The sequence below is a fragment of the Lonchura striata genome, chromosome 15 (genome assembly GCF_046129695.1).
Source record: "Lonchura striata isolate bLonStr1 chromosome 15, bLonStr1.mat, whole genome shotgun sequence".
Lineage (NCBI taxonomy): Eukaryota > Metazoa > Chordata > Aves > Passeriformes > Estrildidae > Lonchura > Lonchura striata.
Genome location: NC_134617.1, coordinates 16,385,746 through 16,404,950, shown reverse-complemented (window position 1 = coordinate 16,404,950; position 19,205 = coordinate 16,385,746). Strand labels below are relative to the sequence as shown.

Genomic DNA, 19,205 nt, shown 5'->3' with positions numbered 1-19,205 from the left:
TTAAGTCCCATCAGATCTTCAGCTTCAGTTCAGGCTTTCCCAACACACAGGTCTGGCTCCACGTGGGGCTATGCTGATTAATGAGCCCGTGACTGCCTGGCACAGACTATAAAGGCCATCTAAGGCAGAGATTTATTAGTGGAGTGGATGGTGCCTTGGTGCTTCTTGCTGCTGGAATTATCCGAGTTTTTGAAGGCATATCAAAAATAGAGTTAGATATCAACCACCGAGAGTGGCAGGCTGTAACTGGAGAAAGCCCTTAGGCCCCAGGTGGGGAAGCTATGTAGGACACTAGTGTAAATGTACTGATCAGAAAAGACATAATAATTTATATATGAAGTCCACCCTTGCTCTTTCCCTGAAGGAAAAATAAAAATAACCTAGAAAGCCACTGCTGGTTGTCACACGTCAGCTTCAAGCTCTGTGCTCTTGGCTTCAAAGCACCTGCCAAAAGAACAAAACTTCATCAGTTCCTCAGTGGCCTGTCTGGGCTGACAAAGGCAGTAGAGCAATGTGTTCTCCCAAACTCAGTCCCAGCTTTAAAACAACTGAAAATGATAAGAATTCCTCATGTGGGATGGACCTGACGGAGATGTGCTTCAACCACTTGTAGGGCAGGAGCAGCTAAGCTGGGCTGGAGGGTGAGATCTCAATTTCTCATAGACCTCTCCATTTAATGGCAAACCCCTCCAGCTTTGCAGCTGGCCACAGGGGATGTCACCTGTGTACATGAGGTAAACTTGGCACCTCAAGTTCAGACAGCCCAGGTAAACCTGAGATGGGGACTCAAACTTTTCAGCAGGCTCACTGGAATTAGTTTGGACCTTTAGAAGTTTGGTGGCAGCTGATTTTTGTGATATTTCTAAAGGAATTAAAGAGCAAAGAAATACCTCAAGACATGCTCTTATCCAGCCAGAGAAATGATCCCCAGCTGATGCCCTAAAAAGCAAGGCTGAAAAGGGAAACCTTTTCTGATGGGGGGTAGTTCATGCTGTTGTTGGTGTTGATGTTCTTCATGGAGATCAGAGTGATGCTGTTCCCCTTCTGGCTCGTGTCTGCTGAGCAGCTGCCAAGGAAAGGAGATAATTACTGTAGGAAACAAGAGAGGGGATCACAGAATCTCAGAGTCACTGATGTTGGAAAAGACCTCCAAGATCATTGAGTCCAACCTTTGAACAATCACCACTTGATCAAGCAGAACAGAGCACTGAGTGCCATGTCCAGGTGCTCCTTGGACAGCTCCAAGGACAAAATTTCTTTGCAGAGAGCTGGAGACAGGCAAGGCTAAGGCTGGTGTGGGGGACCAGGTTTGGTTTCCACCATCCACTGAGCTGCCGTTCAGATTCAGGCCCATCTATAGGAAGTTACAAGGCTTTGGAAAGTGGAATTCCCCTTTTTTCCTACCTTGAGGGCTGGGACGTGCATTCCTTGCCAGTGGGAGCTGGATGACTTTGGGGTCAGGGAACCTTAGGCTCTGTCCTATTTTCTGGCATGTTCTGCCTTGGTGGCTTCAGATCTCTTGGATCATGATCATTCAGGACATTTAGTGACCACTGACACTGATGCAGATTTGGTACCTAAATAATCACAGACTTTGCTCCCTATGTCCCTGGTCCCTTTCCAAAGCAGGGTTTAGGAAACTATCAGATGGAAAAATAGCAGCAGTATGTTTTGGTCCCTTCCAGCTCTTGTTTCCTGCTGTTTTCCCACATTCAGCCTCTCCTCTGGAATAGCAGTGATGGACCATGGGGTTCTGATGGACCATTCTCTGCTTGATGCTTCTCTTCCAGAAGTCTCTGAAGTGGGGCTCCTTTGTCCTGCTCTCACTGGGAAACAGTAATGGGCATCTTGGAAGATAACTGAGATCCAGAAACTAGAGTTTAGACCCCAAGACTCTATCTAGGCAAGAAAGACAATCAATCTTCTTGGGGAAGGTGGGGAGTCTTCCCTCAGTGCAGCTTTGAGATGAGCCCCCTAAATATTGACTTTCTAGCTATGTCTCTATCAGAGCATGAGGTATTATCAAAGCTGATTTTGCTTTTCTAACTCTCTCAAAGATGTCTTGACAAGCTTCCTTCCACCTGAAATAATCAAAGCAGACTCTTTTCCTTGCTAAAATTATCTCTGGGATAAAACAGGCACTCTCAATCAGATGTGGGTGGCAGGAACAGCCTTACCTCTCTGATACCATGGAGGTTCCTGGTTTCTGTTTGTCTGGGGGGAGAAAAGCACGTGGTGATGTAGAGGTTAGAAGTCATAAAATAAGTCAGCTCTATTCTGAATTACTTCATGCAGCGATATAAATGAAATTGGAGACACTGTGGGGGAAACTTGGGAGCTGATTAGAGAAAACCCTTCAGCTAATGGGACGTACAAGCAGGACCTGCTCGTACTGCTGGGCTTTAGGAAGGATTCTGCCTTGCTGCAGAGCAGCCTTGCCCTCTGCTGGGGCACTGTATCGTGGGAAATGGGATTCCTAAGGAAAAGGAGTGTCAAACTCCATGATTTTTGCTGGAAGAGCTGCCCACCTCTTGGAATTTGAACTGTAGGGAATTTGAGACCGCAGCCAGATGAGGCTCGGCTGAGGCTCTAGCGAGGAGGTCACACTGCATTCCTGACTGCTCAATCCATGTTCCAGTCTGGCTTCCAAACCTCCCCACCAAGGTGTAAGCTTTTCAGATGCATCTTTTAGGAATTGCCAGATCCACATGGAAACTGGTGACTTGTTGGTTAAGGAAGCACAGACAAATACCTTCCGAGTCCTTGGAGTGGTTGCACTTGAACCTCAGGCTGACCACGCTGACCAGGATGATGACCACCACTATCAGGATAACGACAAAGCTGATGACACCTGGGGAGAGAGGAAAGAACTCTCTGAGTAGCAGAGAGACTCTGACATCAAAACTTGGCTAGGAAGTCAATATTTTCATTAATGTGAGCATGGTTCGTAATAGGCAAAGAAGTAAACAATTGTTGGAACAAATAGCTTTATCCTCCTGTGTTTTCACCTCAAAGGGCTTCTATGAATACTGCATCAATAAATAATTAATTGGTAAGGCAGTGCCAGGAAGGCAGAAGTCAGCTGATTACACTGGGGATTGATAAGAGTCCGTATGTTCCTGCTGCAGTTGGTAAATCTTATCCCGAAAGTGTGTAAAGCCAGATAAATAAGTAATGTAACAGGGAGAGACAAGCTAGAGCTGAGGGTGATGTTATCCGTCCCATAAACTATCTTTAGCCACTTTAAATCAAGTGTAGATTTGATACTGACATCAGGCCTCAATAAATCAAACAATTCTTTGCACAGGAAATTTGTCCTGCTAAGAATCCCTCGGACTTAGAATCCTGGAATGGTTTGGGTTGGGAGGGACTTTAAACCCATCCCATTCCACCCCTGCCATGGCAGGGACACCTCCCACTGTCCCAGGCTGCTCCAAGCCCTGTCCAGCCTGGTCTTGGACAATTGCAGGGATCCAGGGGCAGCCACAGCTGCTCTGGGCACCCCATGCCAGGGCCTCACAAAGTTGAGTGTCCAAACCAGCATGAAAGAGAACCCCCTCCTGTCCCCAGGTGGCACAAGACCTTACCAAAAGCTGCCACCGTCAGTGGTGATTTCTCGTCTGTCGGGGTGGGCTCGGGCAATTGGCTGGAGGAGTTGGGTGTTGGGGTGATGGGTTCTGAGGCACCTACAGAGGGGAAAAAGATTTACATAAAAGTCATTCTTCCACGGCTGGGAGAAGATTCCTCTCAATCCTAAAGGCCCTAACTCCCACTTCCCTGAAGAGACCAAGTTTGGATCCTGGTCAGGCCCATCAGTATTAACAGCAAAGCGAGACCTGTGTGGAGTCATTGCCTTGGTGGGGCCCCTTTTATGGACAAGCTGAGAGCACCCACAGGGTTTCTTACTGGGACCCCAGTGGGAAAAAGTCAAAGTCAGTGCTGGCACTGCGTTTGAGGAGGGAATTTGTCCTGCCTTCCTGCTTTTGCAACCTGTTCCCAGGCTCAAGAGGTTGCCCTGAAGCGCTGTTTCTGCAGAGGCTTTTCAAGGGCTGGATGGGATGTTCAGCACCCCTCAGGAAATGCTTGGTGTCCATGCTGCCGTGAAGACAGCTGTGTGATGACCTTGCTGCTGGCTGTGCAGAGGAATATAAAATATGGAGCAGGAATCACCTCTCTGTGAGGAGGAAGCACCTTGAGTCGCTGATGCTGTGGTGCTCTCGTTCCTCATGGGATCCTGACCTGCACAGAGAGACACAAAATGTGAGTCTTGACCTCCAGTGACATTCAAGAACCAAAGGAATTGATGGAGAGGAGAATGGATTCACAGTAGAGCCAGTGATAGCTAGGGAAATATGCAATTAATACTCCTACCTCCATACTAAAAGCTTCCCACCAAACATACTTTGTCCTATTTTCCATGTCCAAATGGAAACCTAGGGAACCAAAATTCAAATACCCTTTTGTGAACTCTTTAGGGTCTGCAGTTCCAGGCACAGGTTTGGGGCAGAAACAACAAGGCAAGGCTGGCAGGCTGAGCTGGGAAGGTTATAGATGTGTTGTAGGTCATAAACATCAAGACTTTAAAATAAAGTCTGATTAGGGGAAAAAATATTGCAGAATGTGGGTGTGGATTGATTGTTTGGCTTGTCCCTGGACTTGAAATGAGTGGAGTTGCTATGCTGGGTTATCTAGAAGTAATTAAACCTGTTTGAGCTGAACTAACTTGTACACCATGTGTAGTCTAGCTGTGGCAGCACAGAGGATTGTCCAAGCAGGGACTCCTGTTCTCAGTGGGATAAACTGCCTTGTGTGAAGCTGCTTGGTTTATGACAGCTGCTCCCAGTGCCTGTGCAAGGAAAGGTAAAGCCAGCCCTTGTGTTTCACTTTTACAGAGAAAAAACATCCTTTGCTGCCTCCAGGCTGTTGTTGAACAACCGGAGTGTCTACATCAACCTTAATGAGCAGCTACAGGCCCTGTCAGGAGGCTCAAAGTGATACTTCAGAGCTTCACAAGATCATCTGTAGGTCAAGTAGGATCTTCTTCCCTGCTTTCCCATGCCCAGGTTCCCAGCAGCAGCGCTGGCCAAGGGGATGTGGTGCCTGGAGAGGTGTGCACAGCTCCTGGCACTGCCCAGGGAGCAGCTGAACCCAGGTCCTGTCCCACACCAAACATCCCTGATTTGGAATGGCATTTTGCCAAAAGCCAGAAGAAAATGGGGAAAAGGCATGAAATAATAAATCTAGCCATTTCAGAAGCCACAAGGAACAGAACAAGTCTGGAGAAGCAGGGTCTTCTGCTGTAAAATTTTTTCCCCAATCATCAAATTCTTTGTTTAATTATGAAATTGTTTTTCTAGCCACAGGCAGAAGCTGTGGTTTGCCGAGTCTGGCACAGATACCCCATCCCTGGGAAGTGCTGGGTCTCACACAATGGGAGAACTGGCTTTTGGAAGCATCAGCATCTTTATTTAAAGATGTGTGGAGCTTCTCAGTGGTAAATCAGGGCTGGAATGAACAGTCTGCAATCTGCTCTGAGCAAAGGGCTCCTGGCTTAGCTGGGCACAGCCCTGCTGGGTGGGCATCTGTGTGGGCACAGCTGACCACAGCTTCCTCACCTTGCTTGTGTGAGACATCTGAGAGATACTTGGAGAGGCAGAGCAGTTTCTTGACCATTGCAGATTTTTGAGGCTGAATTTTTAATGGAGAATCAGCTCAATTGTCAGATTTCAGTTTTCCAGTCACATGGATTCTGCCCTTATTCTGAGAAAATGCTTACTGAATTCTCCAATTTGTATTTACAGGTTGGGTTAAGCAAAATGTCAAAAGCAAAATTATATTTATTTTAAAAGATTTTAAAAGGGCTCCCCTCTCCCAAACACAGATCCCTTGTTTGGCTGCTAAAGTTCAAGCCAGCAGAGGATGTTAAGAGCATTTATCTCATCTTTTATCACTGCTTATAAAGACACCAGATGTGATTTTGGCTGGTTCACCACCCAGAAAAGACTCATGCTTAAAGAACCTGTGCCATTGATTGCCATCAAATTATGTGATCTTATTGTTAGTCTCCAAAAGGACAAAGTACCTCGAGGTGTTGGAGAAGGAGCTGCCGTGCTTCTGTTTCCACTGGACTTTTCATCTAGATAAAGAAAACATGGGAAAGGACAATTAACTTGGAAGCCACTACAAATTTCACTGTGGAGAGCTGCTGGGTGTCCATGGAGCAAAAATCTTTATTTTCATGATATTTTCCTTGCAGGCAGACATCAGGGTGCCCAGTTAGCCAGGTGTGGAGTCAGCTCAGAGTGTACCTGACAGGTGAGCTTGGGAGAGGGAGCCTGGGGAGACTGGAGCAGCTCCAATATTTGATAAAGCCTGACCTGGATTTTTTCATATGGGCTTGGCCTGGCTGTGTCCATCTGGAGTGAGCTGCTCTTTCAGCAAAAACTGAGAAATTCAATATTTGCAGAATTGCTGAAGAAGAAGCACAGTGTGGACTAGGTCAAGTATTCTGGTACCTGCAGTTTGGCTTGGATAAGGAGGGAAGCACAAACAGGTCCTGCCTGAGCAAATATTTGAGTTTTCCATCCTTACCTCGGTCAGTGGCTGCTGTCAGGTTTCTTGTAGTGGTGGGAGAGGGTTTGACTGTAGTAGTTTGACCCACAGAGGTGAGGCTCAGGTTGGTCAGTGGTGTTGGCTTTACTGATGGCTCTGTAGGGAAATTGTGAGGTTACTTTAAAAGGTTCAGCTCAGAAACCACTTGAAGAGGGCACAGGGATTGCAGAGCCCTCAAATTTCTCAAGAGTTAGGAATAATCTGCTAGGGAAAGCATGGAAATAGCCTTCATCCTGCTCAGAGTCAAGGAGCTCTTGTACTCTGGAATTTCCTTTTGCTCTTTTCACTGTGAGGAGATGCTGAACTGGCAGAGCTCAGCAAACACGTGGAGAAAGTCAGGGTTTGCCACTGCTTCTTTCCCTGCTGTGAAAAGTGAAGGTGTTTTTGTCACCAGACACTTGACCTGCCTGGCACCACATGATCATTTCTGTGTGTTCTGAAATGCAGCTTTCACCTTTCATTTCACTGAGAGTCTCCAAGCACAAATAATTCAGCTCTTGAAGTCGTCTGGATGCCTCACCCTGCTCCAAACTGCACCTGATCCAGAGCAAGATGTGAGGGGAAAAGCTTTCAATAATCCCTCTGCAAGGAACAGTGGATCACCAGCTGGGAATTTATAGGCAACTTCCTTGTCTAGACTGCTCTTGGCTTTCCAATAAATTGAGAAAATGGCAAAATGGTTTCAAGGTTAGTGTGATGGGTTTTTCCCCCTTTGTCCGAATGTTTCACTGAAATATTAGAATTTAGGATTTAATTTAAGTTTCTCCTTTTTTTTTTTTTTTTTTTTTCCTTCCCAAATCTTGGAAGCAGAAGCAGAGATCTTTTTGAGATCTTATTCCTTGATATTTCTGGGGTCCTTCTGGAAGGGTATCTATGCTTAGATTTATTTTTTTCCACAAATGTTGCAGGAGATCTGTTTCCAAAGATTCAAGTGGACGCTAACAGATATGGAGCTGGAGAGATAACTTCTTGTGTAATTTGTTTTCTGTACATGTCAAAAATCATAGGAAGGCTTGGGTTGGAAGGATCTTAAAGATCAGCCAGGTTGGACAGGGCTGGGAGCAACCTGGGATAGTGGAAGGTGTCCCTGCCCATGGGGAATGGGATGAGCTTTAGGGTCTCTTCCAAGCCAAACCATTCTGGGGTTCCACTCTATGATCATCTCATTCTCCCTATTCAACTTAGTGATTTTTCCCCCTGGTTTTGCTCACACCTGTGCCTTGATCCCTGTGGGGTGAGTTAGCTGGATCAGAAGCCCTGACACCACAACATTTCCTTCCTCCTCAGCACTGTCCTCTGCACAGCCCCAGTTACTGTGGGGTGGCCCAGCTGGACTGAGGTCAGAGCAGTTCCCTGCTGGGATGTCCCCAAGCCTCCTCGGTCTCCAGCTGAGCATTACCTGAGCTGTGGTTCTTGGCTTCAGGGCTGGGTGCTGTTGGTTGGGATGGACCTGGAGCACAAGCAGAGACACATAAGTGACATTTCCAGGCTGGGGGGATCCCACAGAGAGGGTGTTGCATTGCGCTCAGGCCACGTTTTCCCCATTTCCCAGGACCCCTGTGACACTGATCAGATAAACCTGGACCCCTCCTTCCAGCCCCAACAGGGCTGGAGAGAGCCAGAGAAGCCCCCCCTGTCCAGAGCCCAGATAAACCCCTGACCCTTCCTGTTCACCCTCTTTTCCCCTGCTCTTCCCTTGGACCATGCAATAAAAAGAGCTGGACAACTACATCGGGGTGAGAGCCTCTTGTGGAAATCTTTGCCCATCTCCTGATGTTCCTCCCCTCAAGGCCTCGAATCTCTGGGCTAGCCTGATCATTTAGGGGCTGAGAGAGAGGAGAAATGTCAGGAGGGTTGGAGGATGGGCCAGAAAGGGGCCACGGTAGCCATTGAGGGCAGAAAGGGTGAGGGGAACAAGAGACACCGAGGAGAGGGTTTGTCCCTGGTGTGGTGTAGAGACCAGCTGCACGGATCCACTGCTGCTAGGGAACAGCTGGGGAAGCAGGGAGCAAAGATGAGGCAGGATCCCTCTGCTTTCCCCAGGCTCCCTGGAACACAGACTCGCTCCCTTCTGGACAAAAGGGAGCCAAGCCAGGTCACCCCCTGGGGCACAGTGCCCTCCATGTCCCCTGGAGATCTGGGCAGAGACAGGATCCTGGGAGATCCCTCAACAGATGGGAATTTTGAATCAGGTCCCATTTGGGGTTTCTCCCCAGATTTGCATCCCTCATTTCCACGTGCATCCACATCCAGACACATAAAGCACATCATAAGGCAGAGGTACCTGTTCCAGCGGGGGTGGAGGAGTTTGTGGAAGTTGTAGAACCTGAAAGGAAAGAGCAGAATATGAGTGGTACTGATCTGTGGTGGCCACTAACATACTGCTGTTCTTGTTCCTTGTGGGGTTTGGGTTTTCCTTATCTTCTGTTGGAATGACTTTGAAATATGGGATTGCCCCAAAAGCATTAGCAGAGAAGTAATAGCAAAGAAGTTTTGCTGAGTGCAAAACTATCAGGCTCTGAGTAAACTAGCAGTGGAGTTTATCCAGCCAGGATAAATGTCCTTCTCCCCTTTGGGGGACAAAGAAATCCATGGGGTCATTCCCTCTCCGTGAGCTGTTTGCCTCAGCCCAGCCCTGGCACAGAAGGGTGTGTGATCTGTGATCTGTGATCTGTGTTGTGGAGCTGTTCAGAGGTAAGACACACATCTGAACACTTTGTTCCCTTGAGACCTTAAAGAATGGATGGATGAGGTTTGCAAAGGCTTCCAGGAGCTGATGAGACTGTTCTCCTTCCTGTCCCGAGTGTCCTGGGAAACTGAAGCCTGGGGCTGTGGGTCTGGAGGGAGCTGCAGCCCTCAGGAGCTGCCTTCCCTGTAGGACTGGGTAGTCCTGCAGGTCCATATAAGGTTGTAGGTGTTCACTGGCTCCCCAGATCCTCAACTGAAAGGTGGCTTTGTTTGGTTTATTTGTTTGCTTTTCTTTTGGATTCATGACAAAGCATCCCTGTCCCAATCCCTCACATTTCCACTCTCAGCATCTGTGATGTTTTCTTTAAGCCCCAGGTCCCGGAGTCCATGGCTCATGAAGTCACAGAGCAGAGTATTTTGGTTTGGAAGGGAACTTTCAAGGTTGTCTAGTCCAACCCCGAGGGTTAGATGAGATGCCAATTAAAAATACTGCCCATGAAAATGGGAGAAACGTCCCACACTTGAGGACAAGACTTGGAAACTGTAAATACCCTTTTAATGCTCAAATCCAACCCAGCTGGTTTAACTTTGGGAAGGTGACTTTGAGTCTGTCATTGCTGGAATATACATCCTAATTGGGATTTTGAAATGGTTATTGCTTGTGACCCTGGTGCTCTCTGTGGTTAAGTTTAATGACAGAAATTACACTACACGTACAGAAAGCAGCTGAATCTGACTGCCCTGGTGATCCATCTCACCAGAGTCCCATGGGAGAAAAAAGATTTGGGCAGAAAGGGACAACAGGGAAGGTTGAATTCTTCCAGCACACTGTCCCTTCATGATGCCTCAGGGCTCTGTGATGGGAGCAGTGCCTTTGCAGGGGGTGCAGGGGAGGGTCCAGCCAGGGCAGCACCAGCCAGGGCACAGCAGTGCCTGTTTTCAGCCAGAACCTGCTCTCCTGGAAGGAAATTCTCCCTGGCAGGGTGGGCAGGCCCTGGCACGGGGTGCCCAGAGCAGCTGTGGCTGTCCCTGGATCCCTGAAGTGTCCCAGGCCAGGCTGGACAGGGATTGGAGCAACCTGGGACAGTGGAAGGTGTCCCTGGCATGGCAGGGGTGTGATGAGATGAGCTGAAGGGTCCTTCCCAGCCCAAACCATTCTGTGATTCCAGGATTTCACGCCAGGAGCTGTAGGGGTGGTGTAGATGAACTCTGGGGGAGGTCCATGAGCTGCTGGTGCCTGGGGGAGGCTGAGGGCCTGGGCAGGGAGGGGTGTCTGGAAGGAGACCCTGAGCCCCGAGTGTGGTTCTGGCTCAGAGCTCACCCTCAGCACCCTCTGGGTGTAGCGAGTTCCTGATTGATCTCATTTTCCTCATGGAATTGCTCTGGAGCCACAATTGTTTTCATGTCTGAGGCTTTATGACAATGATCCCAGCCAGACAGGAAGTGTGTAAACCATGGTGAATACATAATAAAATGTGGTTTATTCCCAGACATGGCTTGGTTGTGAAAATCAGACTGGACTTTTCAGACCTTTTCTATGTTTTTCTCTTCTAATTCACTGGGCAGCAGGCTGGGAAAACTGTCCTGTTTAGTCCAGGAAAGAGGAGACAAGATCAGGTCTTTAATCATGCAAAGAGAAAGGGACTGGTTTATTTTCTAACTCTGTTTGGAGCAGGATCAGGAAATAAGGACCTTTATGTGCAGCAAGGAAAGGGGAGGCTGGGAAATAGGAACCAGCCTTAGCACAGGGCTAGTGAGGTGCTAGGAGTGATTGTGTTGGAGAATTTATGGGATATCCTTCCCTGGGGGTTTTGAAGAGCAACTTAAAGGAGCATCAGGGTGATGCCTCAGGTTTGAGCTTTTCTATTTTTCAGATTCTGTGCTGCTTTAGTGTGTGGGTCTGAGCTTCACATGAGGTGATGCTGAGCTCTCTGCACAGAGCAGGGAGACAAAACAATTCCTGCTCCAGCTGGGCACCAAGGACAAATGATCCAAACCTCAGCCCAGGAGCACAAACAGCGTGGGCTGGAGAGAGAAAAACAAGCAGGGTGGGACTGCCTGGGCTGAAGCTGGAATGGGACAATGAACTCCAAGGTGCCAATGGAGCAGAACTGATCCCAGGGAGAGCCCCGGGAGCGCTCGTGCATTTTGGGACCATTTTGGTTCATTTGGGTGCAGCCCTGGCTGGGCTCTGGTGCTGCCCAAGGTGGATCCATGAGGAGATCCTTTGAATAAATCCCTGCTTTATTCTTTAACTCTGTCCAGTCTCTGTTCTAGGTCAGCCTGCACAAGGCATCAAGGGTAGTAACAGACAGGGTTATGGGCATCTGTACCATCACCTACTGAATCAATTAATATAATGGGAAAAAAGAATGTTTTAAGCATATGTTTGCCCTTCCTCAAGAGGTAGAGATGCTTCTTTTGAGGAAAGGGTATGATTCTGGATTTGTTTTGAAAATGTCTTATGATACTCTCTACATTCAGCACAAAAAATAAAGTGCTGAGATCATCATGAGGGTCAATATCCTCCAGCAGCTGCCAGACTCAAACAGCTCCCCTTTCTCCAAACTTCCCTTGCAGGACCCATTGTCATGTTTTCATGAGGGGAGAAGTAGCTGTGGCACACTTATGGAAATGCTCCCAGTTACTTTTTCATGGACATGGTGGAAGCACCCAGAATTGCTGGGGATAGAACTGCTGTCTGCACCTAGCCTTTGCCAAAGGAAGAGGGGAAATGAAGGTGCTGAGCTGGACATTTATTGCACCATTTTTGGTGCAGATGAGGAGAAATCCGAGAGCTTGAACAGAGCCTCTGGGGATGGGAGGAAGTTGAGGGCGAGGGAGATGGCATTGCCCTGCTCTGCCATCTCTGATGGGACCATCCATGGGACAGCTCCAGCGTCCCTTGGACAGGAGGATTGTACTCAACACTTTCTTCACTGCAGCTCATCCTGTCACTGAGAGTCACACTGGAGACCTTCTGAAGTTCTCTGTTTGCAAACCTAAACATTGTGGTTATTGTAAAAAAGATAAAAAAGCAGTTTTTTCCTACTGCTCAGTTCCCAGAACTCCTGTGGCTGGGCTGATGCTTGCCCTGCTCTGGAGAGGCTGAGGGCTGGAGATCCCTTCTGGCATTCTGCTCCGGAATAAACGGCCCTGCTTCTCTAAACACATCCACACTTCATTTCCAAGTGCAGCAGGCCTGGCTCCAGCTTCTGGCTGCTGCTGCTTGTAGTGCCTTCCCTGCCAACTCAAATAAGCAAAAACCCTGTTCTATTGGGTGTTTTCTTTTGGGGAAGGTGCTCAGCATCCCCAGTCCCACAGGAGAAGGCTGGATCCGTGCAAGGCAGAATGAGACCAAGCTCCCATTGTGGGGTTGGGCACAGGATGGGGTGAACACAACGCGCCACGTGTCACGGCCCCCTGCAGATATCCCAGGGGATTCTGGAGTTGGAAACCATTCCCTCCCAGGCTGCTGCCAGCACAGAGAGCCCTGGCTGTATAAACAGCTCCCAGCAATAATCAGGACACGGCTGGCGCAGCTGGAATTGCAATAAACATCAAAGCCCTTCCACAAGGGCAGGCTCTGCCAAGGAGTTCGTTGCGTGTTTGGGTGCAAAGGATTTACAGCTGGATTGTGCAGTCCTGGGTGGAGACTGGGAGCTGGCTGAGGGATTTACGATGGGAAATACGGCTTTGTGCTCCTGCTGTCATGGGAAAGTCCCAGTTAGCCACCAGAGCTGCGCGGCTGCGGAGCAGCACGTCGGGGCTGCAGCTGCATTTCGCGCTCCGTGCTCGCTGCTTTCCCTTTTCCAAAGGGTAAACAGGAGAATTGTGCATTCCTGTTTTTGGCAGTCGTTTTTCTGTGGAGTTAGGTGTGTCTAGACTGACCTGGAGCCTTCTGTCATGGCAGCTAAGATGTTCCCAAAGCCAGCAGCTCACCCCACTCACTTCTCAGCACAAAGAGGGTGATGTCAACCAAAGATGGGTGAATTTTAGGTATTTCTGCTTTGGTATTATTTTTGGCAATTGTAGACATTTAAAGCGTGGTTTTTCCAGCTGCTGACCAAAGAGAGGGACTACTTTAAACCCCCAAACTTTGCTGTAGAGACCTGAGCTAGCTGTTGGAAAGATTTCAGCAGAGTTTAGATCAGGCTTAAGACAGGCTTGTGGTGTCCAGCCTGTGTTCATGGAGGGCTGGAGTCACTGGGGAGGACCTCTGGCACTGGTGTGGGTCACAAGGAGTGCTCCTGTCCACTCAGCACTGCTGAAGGGGAGGGAGCATCTATTCCCAGTGACAAGGAACCCTGGACTCGTCCTTTCCTGGCAGTTTTGGGGGATGTCCCACCTGCAGAGCCCACGGGGCAGTGCTGCACCTCTGTGTCACCCTGTGCTTTCAGAAAAGAGATCCATCAAGCTAAAAATACGCTTTGCAACTCAGATATTGGCACTTCTGTCAGATGACCCAAGAAAAAAAAAAAAACAAAAACAACCACTTTACACAGATGCAGCTGTTTCCTGGGTAAAACACAGCAGCAGTGAGAAACATCCAATTCTTAGGACATCCACATGGAAAGAAATTCTCTTTTAGGAAACCTGGAAAGCAGAGAGTTCTACCAAAGCCTAGGTCCTGTTTTATTAAGTGCCTAAATAAGGTGTCTCTGCCTTGGGGGTCTCACAGCAGAACACATGGGGTGGGAATTGTGGAGGAGAGAGAGGAAAAGTGTTGTTCTGCACGGTGGATAACTGACAGCCCAAATCAGGGCCAGATCCACAGAAGTGTTCAAGTGCCTAATTCCCAAATGGCATGGGGGGTTGGCAAGTGGCTGCCAAGTTGCTCTGAATTGTAATGACTCAGTCAAAGAGTTATGGAAAGTTTAGAGAGCCGGGAATTAATCCCGGATCTCATCAGCAATTAAAATTAATCACTGCCTTCCTCTGCCTGTCCTCAAGGGCTGGGCCTGGGCATCCTCTCCATGCACAACATTCTCTGCTCCTCTCTGGTGAGCTGGTCTGGAAGCAGATCTTAGTGGGAGGCAATGAAAACCCACTTGGATGTAGAAACAGCCCAGGAGAAAAACAATGTGGGGAAGCTGCGAGCACAGAGTGGCTCTGCTGCACCCCTGTGCTGCCCAGGGCTGGTTTTTCCATGTGAAGGGGTTGTTCCTGGAAGAAAAAGCAACCTGACTTTTCTCCTGGCTGCGCCCCCACTGCTCCACCAGCCTGCTGCTCCATCGCCCTCACAGCAACTTGCTGGTTCCAGTTTTCTCCTGCCCTGCTTATTTTACAGCTCCGGGTTTGCTCCTGGTGATGTGGGTCCTGTTCTTCCCCTGCCCGTGCTGCTCCTCAGGTTTGGAGCTGGGTCTGGGATTTTGGAGGGGAAATCACTCCATGCCCAGTGCAAATGAAAAATGGGGACACCACCAGTCCAGGCTCGCTGGGACCTGGAGCCCATCCAGTGCTTTTTGCCTACCTACAGTTTTTTAATAATATTATTTATTAGCAGAGCTCAAAGCAGTTTACAGAGGAGACTTTCCAAGTGTGTTCCCAAACTGAATATTCTTTCCAGTGATTCTGAGATTCCCCAGGTTTGTTTGAGTGCTGCTCTGTGGTGTTTATGAACCACCAAGCAGGAATGTGATCTGCTGGGACTGGTTCAGGAGACAAGGTGTGAAAGGGGCTGGGCTGGTGGCTAAAAGATTTCATAGAAATCCTGTTCTTTCCACCTGCTTTTCTTGAGTGCCCTGGCTTGAGTCCCAGGGGAGCACTTGAAGGATAAACCTGCCTGGACAAGGTTCCAGTCTCACAGAAGCAACAGCTACATAAAGCATTTTGGCCTGACAATTCATCTGAGTCCAGATTTTGGGTGAATGACCCAGGTTTTACTCCCACATTTCCTAACTCTTCATGTACCCCCCACATCTCCTATCCCCACAGTGTGGGCAGCAGGGCGGGGGGGGTTCTGCCTCTCTGCCTCACTCAGGTGAGACCTCACCTGCAGAGCTGCCCTCCTTCAGCTTAAGGACATTCCCCCTTGTCCCGTCCCTCCATCCCTTGTCCCCAGTCCCTCTCCAGCTCTCCTGGCAAGGCTCTGAGCTCTCCCTGGAGCCTTCCCTTCTCCAGGGGAGCACCCCCAGCTCTCCCAGCCTGGCTCCAGGGCAGAGCTGCTCCATCCCTCTGACCATCCTGGTGCCTGCTCTGGACTCCAACTTCAGCTTTTTCCTTGTTGAGGTGGTTGGGTTGTGCTGGGTGGGCTCCTCTGGGAACTGGGGCTGGGAGAGCTCCCAGCTGGGACTTTGCTGGTGCTGCAGAAGCCCCAGCTCCCTTCTCCAGCCTGGCTTCCAGGAACGCTCCTGGCTTTGGGACACCAGCAGCACCTCCTGCAAGGACACCTGTTGTTGACTCACCTATTGTAAATGGGACAGAATTCCTGGAAGCTGCTGCAGTCAGATCTGCAGAGTCGCTGAGGGGTTTCGTGTTACCGAAGGGAGCAGTTTGTTGTGTGAGCAAACATTTCTCCAAACCACCTCCTGCTTTCTCTTCCTTGTTCACCACCTCAGGGCTGGGCTGGCCTCACCCTTGGCTGAGAAATCTGCTTCAGGATGCCCTGCTTTGAGGATGCAGGTCTGGAATCCGGGTGCCTGTCCTTTAGCTGCACCCCATCTTTCTGATTATACGAAAAATCTATCTCAAAACACATGTCTGCTTTTGAAATGCCACATTTCTCGTGGCATTATCCACCCACGGCTGTGGCACTGATAAGGAGAGCAGTGGATGGAACAACAACAGTGGGAAATCCTGCTGGGTTTTCATCAGCTTTGAGGAGGAATTTTTCAGTGGAAATCTTTTGTCTGGAAAACGCCAGCCCATTGTAATGGAAAGGGTCTATAGGAAGAGGTTTGTTTGGACAAATTTTCTGCTAAGTGTTTCTAGGGGGAGGAAAACCACATTGGAAATGTGCCAGACCTTCTCAATTCAGCAATTTCAAAATAACAGTTTGAACTTCCCTTATTCAAATCTCCCTTCAGAAATAACCATGAGAATTAAGAAATTTAATTTAGGAAATGATAAATTAATAAAATACTGAATTTGCACCAAGCAAAAGCGAGAAAGGCCTGTGTGAGTGTCCAGCCAAAGCTGATTCTCTGTCTCCTCAAGGTTACATCCACCTCCCCCAGAGCAGGCAGTCTTGTTCCAGAGCCCCTAATTCCCTTTTCCAGCTGCTGGTGTGCCGGGAAAGCAGCGGCACCACGGAGCCCAGCTGCCCCTCTCACTAAGCTGCTGCTTTGCCTTGTGCAGAAGCTTCCCCCAGGGGCTGCGCCACCTTTGGGACTTGCTGTAAAATTAAAAATACAATTAAAAAGCCATTCTGGGGCTGTGGGATCAACGCAGAAGAGGGAGGCAGGACATTCCAGGGAAGGCAGGTTTGGTGGGAGAGGTGTGACCATGGAGGGGGACAGTCCCTGGCCCTGATTTTAGACAGGTGGACTGAGAGGACAGAGTGATGCTGTCCAGACTGAAGGATGGAGGATGGCATCTCTTGCACCAGGTGCTGTTGGGAGCTGGAATTCTGGAATTCTGGGCAGTGCCTCAGGGATTCTCACTCCGTGGATCTTGGTGGATCTTGGTGTGGTGCGGCCCAGCCAGGGAAGGGGCCTGACCCCCTCTGTGCCATTGCTGTCCCATAAAAGCCCCTCCAAGCAGTTTTAAAGGGGAAAGCAGTGTTCTGGGTAGGCATTAAGGAGTGCCACGGGGTGGCCAAGGAACTCCAAGCCCCTTGATGTGATCCTTGCTCTGATCCCAGGCACAAATCCCCCCTCTGCTGAAGGCAGCAGTGTTGGCCTCTAATGAAGAGAGAAAATTTCCAATCCCTGTGCTCTTGTTTCTTAGAATTATACAGCTACAAATTGAATTGCTTGCTATATTCTATGGAATGAGATGATCTTTCCTTTCCAACACAGACCATTCTATGATTCTCTGCCTTTTAAAAATCCCATTATTACCAGCACAGTGGCTGTAACCCGAGGCAGCTTCTATGGTTTAATGATAAAACCTCGGAGTTGGAGACATATTATTTTATATTCCTTTGAATGTATTCCAGCTCCCAGCTACTACAGCTGTCAGCAAGGCAAGAGGGGCCTGACAATGCAGGGAAAAGCAACCTGTCATCCTTTGGAGCAGGAAACCAGTTCCTTCATCCCACACCTCGACTCAGATGGGAAAGAGAAGTTAAAGAATAATTACCCCAAAGCAGCAGAATTATTACAGCAAGGACGAGATGTACTCTGCACGAGCCTTGCACATGGGCTTTGCATTGATATTAATGAGAGCAAAAAGTAAAAATAAAAACTATTTTTTGAGGAAAACAATGTCCTGTACATTGAAACATTCCACCTTGACTCTTATTTGACAAAAGTCACTTACTCCAAACGCCTCAGCAGAAACACTCCTTTCATTAACCTGCAAACAAATCTTTGCATTCCAGCAGTCCAAACAAGCCCTGTACATCTTGTTATGAACAAAACAGCCTTGCTGGGACACTTTGGCTCGAACTAAGTACTGACATTGAAATGTTAATTAGCTAATTGCTCCTTGGAATCACCTACCCCCCCCCCCCCCCCCCCCCCAAATACCATTCTAGGACTGGGATAGAGAGCAGTCTAATCATGGGAAAGCAGTGGAATCATGGGAGGGGGTTTTGGGGATGAAAAACACCCCTACATGGAAAAGATGGGCACTGTGGAGGGGGCTGGATGGGTTTGCTGGTTGGGGAAAAGGGAACCCCATCCCTGGTCTGTGTTTAACCTGTCACCATAACCTGCAAAGGACCAGACTGGACTGGGCTGTGGGATGCAGGCATAAATGAACAACTCTTTCTGGTGTTACCAGGAGGGCAGGAGAGGGATAGCTGCTGCTGGACCTCGGCAGCAGGCTCTGTACATCCCCCTACCCTGCGGGTACCACTGTGCCAGGAGGAAAGGAGAGAGGACGGTCTGCTGGGACTGCAGACACAGACTGGCCACCTCTTCACCTCCAGCTACCAACCAGTGTGCCACGGAGACCCCAGGGGCAGACTCTGAGACAGACTCTGCCACCTTCTCCCCCTTACAACAGCGGGGGCGAGCTCCGTGTCGAACCCCCTGCCCAGCGGATCTTTTTAATAAAGAGCCGAACATTAATGAAGGCACAGACGCTGTTCATTACACACCTGACAGAGCCGCGTTTTCCCCGGCTGTGCCACCCCTGAGCTGCAGGGCTGAGCTCTCCAGCGGCAGCTCCCAGCCTCTGCCCGGCTGCCTTCGGAGCCCCCCGTGGAGCCCCCCAGATCCCCCCGTCCCGGCCCTGCTCCCCGGGGCGCGGAGCAGCTCACCTGGGAGCAGCTCACCTGGGAGCAGCAGGAGGAGCCCGAGCAGCGGAGGGAGGGCCGGGAGCAGCATCTCCGCGCCGGCCCGCGGCTGGCCGAGCGTCTGGCCATGCCGGGAGGGACCGCGAGCCGCGAGGCCCCTGCCTGCGCTGACTCGCACCGCTTCCTGTTAAAGAATAGGAGGAAACGGGCTCAATCCACAGGGGAACTGTGTTTTTCAGCCCATTATGGCCGGGGAGGATGTGAGACATCGCTCACCGGCGGCATAGGAAACCTTGCCGGGCTTTGCCGGGGCTCGGCTCCCGCTCGGAGGGATGCCCTGCTCTGGGAATCAGCGGCTTCCTTACGGCGCTGGGATTTTTTTGGAAGGTGTTTTGTGTGTGGTGTGATGTGACCCAGGTCCAATCCCCCCCACGTAAGCCTCCCTGGGGTAAGAGTTGCTGGAGGAGCCTCCCTGCCACCTGAGAGGGGGTTTCTTACACATCTATGACGAATTTAGGAATAAGTGCTCCTTGTGGGGCCAGGGTAGCTCAGCATCTGG

General features: G+C 49.5%; 1 protein-coding gene across 3 annotated transcripts; it reads right to left on the bottom strand.

Moving 5' to 3' along the window:
• Positions 1-341: 341 nt before the first annotated feature.
• ECSCR (endothelial cell surface expressed chemotaxis and apoptosis regulator) lies at positions 342-18,818 on the bottom strand. Of its 3 annotated transcripts, XM_021543116.2 has the most exons (11): positions 18,671-18,818; positions 8,897-8,938; positions 8,012-8,062; positions 6,592-6,708; positions 6,083-6,136; positions 4,171-4,239; positions 3,588-3,686; positions 2,753-2,851; positions 2,178-2,214; positions 967-1,066; positions 342-444 (listed from the first exon to the last, which is right to left on the bottom strand). In XM_021543116.2, exons 1-11 carry the CDS (start codon positions 18,735-18,737, stop codon positions 436-438), a joined length of 744 nt encoding a protein of 247 aa, XP_021398791.2. In that variant the 5' UTR covers positions 18,738-18,818; the 3' UTR covers positions 342-435. The 3 variants fall into 3 exon arrangements, with proteins under 3 accessions (XP_021398791.2, XP_077642889.1, XP_031361874.2); XM_077786763.1 differs by lacking the exon at positions 342-444 and having other exon boundaries at positions 940-1,066; XM_031506014.2 differs by lacking the exon at positions 342-444 and having other exon boundaries at positions 940-1,066; positions 18,686-18,818.
• Between the last annotated feature and the right edge of the window lie 387 nt (positions 18,819-19,205).

Bases quoted from the DNA above. Each gene is read 5' to 3' on its own strand.
- ECSCR (XM_077786763.1), bottom strand. From the start codon at position 18,737: ATGCTGCTCCCGGCCCTCCCTCCGCTGCTCGGGCTCCTCCTGCTGCTC. The intron at 3,687-4,170 runs GTGATTCCTGCT...TCCCCTCTGTAG, and splicing joins TGCTTCCTCCTCACAGAGAG to GTGCCTCAGAACCCATCACC. The intron at 2,215-2,752 runs GTATTTGTCTGT...TTCTCCCCCCAG, and splicing joins CCACTCCAAGGACTCGGAAG to ACAAACAGAAACCAGGAACC.